The following is a 5,747-nucleotide window of genomic DNA, read 5'->3' as shown; positions in this document are numbered from 1 at the left end:
GTTAAGAGAAAAATTGATTCTGAGAGCAAAGAAAGTGGATAAGGCAAGATCAATGACTGGTACACATAACCACATAAACCATTTTCTGTTTGACATCAGCTCTTAACTAAGCATGTTTCTCAATATCATTAATTTCATTCCTTTTCTTGTTGGAAAAACTATGCAGTATTTCTCATTTATTCTAAAAGCTCGAACACAGATCTGGTAACCTTGTACACCAGAAAATTGCACTGAAATATCTGCAGAGCAGTCATGCTGTAAACAGCTTTGTTGAGATCTTGCTTGAACTGGACCACAGGAATGAGAGTGGCTTGAAAATGAATACAAGGACAATGGAGGGCGGGGAGGAGAAAATGTCAGATAAATAACACTGCCTTTAAGGTGGAAAGGTGGAGGAAGGAGGAAGAGAACAGGAGACATACAATTATTGTAGCAGAGATGGCTAAGGCAAATGCAAAAAAGGAGGGGCAGGTGTGACTTCATCATCTAAACCAAATACAACAATTCAATTTTGCAGTTTGAATAACATGGCTCTTGCTTTGCACAAGCAGTATAAAATCTGTATATTATTCATGCTGTTTGAAGTTTAAAGACTCCTATTCTTTTACATGCTAAGGCAAAAACTTCAAAGGAAGTTTCCTAACTCATTATAGGAGAAATATTTCCATAAAATGGCACTAAAGATTTACAGTCAGCTCTATTAACTTCTACAAGGATTACATGAAATGAAGCTTGGTCAGTTTCCTACTAACAAGCAATTTTTTCTGAAACTGTAACCCAAGATCCAGTAGTCTAGGCTCCAGACAGGAAAAAGCTTTTGCTTTTACAATTCTAGACAATGTACTGTTCCCAAAAGCCTCAGAAAATAAACACAGAGGTGGCTCACAGGGTTATAAACTCCTCCATTTCTCTTCCCTGTGGGAGGGCAAGAAAGGGACACAGATATGCTTGTATTTATAAACTGTACAAAACAAAGCCTAAAACCCCTCACACCTCAAGCATAAAAACCCTCAAGATGTCCCAAACTCCACCTTCCTCCACTTTCACCTTACTTGGCAAATTACCTCTAGTTTTCCTTGGAGTCTTCAAGCATGGTTCTTAATTTGGGATTGAGCAGTAATATATACTGACCATCTGTCACAGCAAATCTCAATGGCCCAAGAGACATTGTTCAGAGAAAGAAAAGTCGTTGAAAAAACATACTGACACGTCAATTAAAAAAAATCCCTCTCCTAGCCACCAATTTTACATTCTTTGCAAACACTACCAACACTGGGCAAACTGCTCCTGTCACTGGTTCCTCTGTCAGAATAGTAATTCTTCTACATTCACTGGGAAACAACCCAACTCAAACCAATCAACCAAAGTAAAAAACAAACAAAAAACCCCAAAACCAAGCAAAAACCCAAAGCAAACCAAAAAACAAAACCAAAAACTAAGCAAAGGGGAAAGGATAGGAAGAAAAAAAAAACCAATAAACTTAATCAAACTCTATATACTCAACAAAATATATATTTTTCTTTCAAAGTGACTAAACAGCATCCACCAAAATTTAAATGAAAACTTTATTGTTTTAGAAGCAGAAATTTTAAAAAAATCAAACAAAATTAAGACCTACATTAAACATACTATACAACATATACACAGCAAAAGTATTTGACTACTCTGCAGAAAGATTAGTCAAGTAACCATAAGAGTTCATGAATGAGTTTGCCTTTAGTTTCAAAGCTATTAGCAATTATTAACATTAACATGACAAAAAAAAATAAAATCCCCATATATATTACAATTTTATTCTAATAAAAACTTAAAAACACTTGGCTTTCTTTTAAATTATTTTTAAAAATAAAGAAGCTTTTTAATTTTCTTTTGTATAGGATTGGATTTTCTTTCTCTGAGTATTTTGAAGTCAATCTTTCATTTCTCTATACTTTAGGTTCTTGCACAGTGAATATAGATTTGAGTCTCCAGATTGGCATAGTCAGAAGAGACTGTACTTGAACAACAATTAGTTATTTAAATTTATTCAACTGATTTTCTCCAAGAAAAAACTCAGTCTCCTGTACGTTTCTTTTAAAAATCAGGTAAGTACCCGAAAAAGTAAAGTAACAAGATGGTTTGTTCATTGTTACACATTTCCTGACAAATTCTGCTACTCAGGATTACCAGTCTAGAACACACAGGATTTTGCAGAATGAAAAAATCAAAACACTAATATTTGAAATCTTATTGCAGTACTGTTACCATTAGAAACAAAATGCTCAGCTTTGCTCCAACAAGTAATCTCCTTGTCACACTTTTACATTATAATTCCTGATAAAAGACACATCACTTAACTTTCAAGAGTTCTTCGATGGAAATCTGACTTAAACATTCCCTAATATACAGTCTGCAAGTTTGCACATGTTATTTATTCAAACGTTTCTTCAATTGCTCTAGATGCCTAGCATCAGCTTCCTGGAGAATTAATACAGTAGCTTTAGACTGAAATGGATCAAACTCAATAGTCATCAAACAACAGAGATCTATCAGCTGTTTTTGACATTTCTCTAAACCATCCTTAAGTTTTAGACGTAAAGCTGGATCCTTTTTCAGCTTATTCATTTCAGGCACTGAAAAGCCAATCAAACTTGTTAGAATATCATCAGCAAAATCTACTTCAAGATAAGCGGAGCCATCAGAAATTTTTGCCTTTATACCCCAGGACCCATTGCTTTTTGTAAGGCTTCCAGTGAGAGTGACAATAAAACATTTAACTTTCAGAACTGTAACAGTTTCTGTTTTTTTTGCAAGGAGAACGGAAATATATGTGAAAGGTGGAGAATCTAAATCTAAATGTGCCTCTACTTCCTTGCAAGGAAAAATCTGTGAATCATGTTCCTGCTGATCTCCTTCTGGATCCATTTTTAGGGAAAACATAGGATCATCATTTAATACCCTACTGTCAGAAGTGTGTTGGTGTTTGTATCTGCTCTCATCTAGGTCTGTATAATTCTGTCCTTCCTTAGGAGGATTTTCCAAAGAAAAGTCAGATGAACTGCAGGTCTGACGTAAGCCCTTGTGCTGCAAAAAGTTACTTATTCTATTCCCATCTTCATCAAGTATCATTCTTCTCACATTCTTTTCCTTGCTGATAGCATCCCTGGGCTTATCTCTTCCATTCACACTGTCTTCTTCACCAGTGCCATTTAAAGACGAAGGGCAGGAACTTCTAGATGTATGTGGAAGTCTGTCAGTAATTAAACCTATGTTTCTGTTCATGTCTACTGGTGGCACTTCTTCCATCTCTCTTTGCATTTCTTCTTCCAGAAGAAAGTCGTCTTCTAAAGGAAAATCATTTAAAAAGGCATCAGCATATTCTACGGGAGGCGAAACTTGTTCATCTGAGTGAGGCAAAGGACTTCCAGGTTTTTGCAGCAAAACACTTCCATTGTGCGCAGACGGTGAATCTGAGGCTGTATTAAAATTGTTGCTTCTACTACAGTATCCACTTTCTAAAGATGTTCTGTTGTTTAAAGTAAATTCATTATTTTCATCAAGGCTGGCTAAAAGCTCTTCATCTGAAGGGCCAAGAGTTTGTTCTAATTCATCCACAGGCCTTGCAAAAATCTGTTCATGTCCAGCTTGTCCAACAGAATTAGGGTTTTCAGCTTCTCCAATTAATCTAGCAAGGACCCTTTCCTGACAATAATCCTCAAGAAGAGCATCAACTTCACCCCCCAACAGTTTCACATTTTCTGGTTTAAGCAGAAGAACACCAAGACGATACGCAATAGTGCCCTGTACTGTGATTTTTGTTCCAGGAGGAAGATTACTGCAGAGAACAGGCACCGGTTGATACTCCATGCCCTGAATTTGATGTATGCCATCAGTTAGTTGTAGTATCAGCATTCGAGTAGGCTTTGCTTCCCAGGGCTTCTGGAATGCCTGAGAACTGCCTGTTACTTCTTCATTTACAGTGCTTTTCCCTCTTAGCTTCTGCAACTGAGAATATGCTGGCTGGCTAACATCCACCAGTGAATCAATCTGTATGGAATAGCAGCCTGATAACTCTCCCTTGGGAGTATCTAAGATGCAGTTAGGCAAAATTGGATATTCCAAGTCTCTCAGATCCGTAAGAAGCCATTGCTCAAATACCTGCTTATTAATCTGATCTTGACTTAAATTACTACCACTATTTTCTTCCTGGATCCAATTAATACATGCTGCCAGCCATGTTAAAGGAACTTTAATGTGCCATGTGGATGAAAGCCAGGTTTCCACTCTTGCTACAATGCTAGATGTAGACATTTTCTTTCACGGCAAGAGACTGAATTCCCTAAAATTGAATTCAAAAAGACATACTTAATTTTTTGACAAAAACTGAAATTATTACACGTTTCATTCTCATTTTACATAAAAAAATTAAAAATACTTCTACAGACAGTAAAATTACAGGCATTTCCAACATTTAACATTTCAATTGGCATAAAAGGTATGTGCAAAATGAAAGTATGGAGACTTACACAAGTAACCATGCTTTTTTTCTGTTGATTTAATTAGAAAATTATAACTGAAACCCTTTTCATATCAATTGGAAGTGAATGGACAAAAAAAACCCCAAACCAAAACGAAAGTAGGTTTTAAAATATATTTCCTCTTTTTTTATGGTTTTCTTTCTGTTAACAGACAGTTTACCTGGAAATTGACCTGAGATGTTACTCTCCCAATTCACCAGCACTGTTAGGAACAGAAGTAAGAGGATCTATAGAACCAAGCTGTGGTCTAGCAACACTTACATCAGAGGGGTGACTTTCTGTCTGTGACTGAAAGCTTTGTACCTGACAACAGGAAGCTGGCTTGAATCAATGTTATCTAGACACCCAGGGCAGGACTTAGCTGCAATTGCACCAAATCTTGGCAAGTTATCATTTCAAGTATATCAGTGGGTAATAAACTCTAACTTCTTGTTAGTTTAGAAAGTAGCTCTACAGAGAGTAGAACAGAAGTATTTCAGTTGGAAGGGACTTCGAATGATCATCTAGTTCAACCACCTGACCAATTGAGGGCTGACCAAATCTAAAAGCACATTACAAATTATATTGTCCAGATACATCTTAAACACTAACAAGTTTAGGGCATCAACAACATCTACAGGAAGCCTTTTTCAGTATTTGATCATTCTCTTACAATTAGAATCACTCAGGTTGGAAAAGACTTCCAAGATGCAACTTTCGACTTAACACCAAGAAGCATGTCAACTAGATCATGGCACCAAGTACCATGTCCAATCACTTATTGAACAATTCCAGGGATGGTGGCTCCATTATCTCCCTGGGCAGACTGTTCATTGCTTAAACATCCTTTCCATGAAAAAATTCTGATGTCCAACCTGAACCTCCCTCGGAAAGCCTTGACGTCAGACTCAGAGACTGACCCCCACCTTGCAACAATTTCCTTTCAAGGTGATTTGGATGGCAATAATATGCCCCCTGAGCCTCCTGTACTCCAGCCCTGCTCCCTCAACCACACCTAACCCCACTAACTCTCTATGCCTTTCATCAGCTTTGTTGTCCTTGGCAAAGAAATTATTGTCAAGTCTGATCCTCCCTTGATACAGCTTTGAACCATTCCCACATACCCTGTTGCTGGATGTCAGGAAAAGGCCAGCATTCCCTCTCCAGGTCCCCACTAAGGAGGCTCTACCAAGCGATGAGGTCACCCCAAGCCTCCTTCTCTCCAAACCAGACAAACCCAGAGCCCTCAGC

General features: G+C 37.5%; 1 protein-coding gene across 2 annotated transcripts in view; it reads right to left on the bottom strand.

Moving 5' to 3' along the window:
• Positions 1–1,551: 1,551 nt before the first annotated feature.
• RMI1 (RecQ mediated genome instability 1) overlaps positions 1,552–5,747 on the bottom strand; it is a 6,432-nt gene continuing 2,236 nt past the window's right edge. For both annotated transcript variants that reach the window (XM_015653410.3, XM_015653409.2), the window contains exon 2: positions 1,552–4,318. In XM_015653410.3, coding sequence (XP_015508896.1) covers positions 2,407–4,290 — 1,884 coding nt within the window. In that variant the 5' untranslated portion in view covers positions 4,291–4,318 and the 3' untranslated portion in view covers positions 1,552–2,406. The remainder of the gene's footprint in view (positions 4,319–5,747) is intronic.

This window comes from Parus major, chromosome Z (assembly GCF_001522545.3).
Source record: "Parus major isolate Abel chromosome Z, Parus_major1.1, whole genome shotgun sequence".
Taxonomy (NCBI): domain Eukaryota; kingdom Metazoa; phylum Chordata; class Aves; order Passeriformes; family Paridae; genus Parus; species Parus major.
Note: the sequence above shows the minus strand (reverse complement) of the source record. Positions and strands in the feature narration are given on the sequence as shown.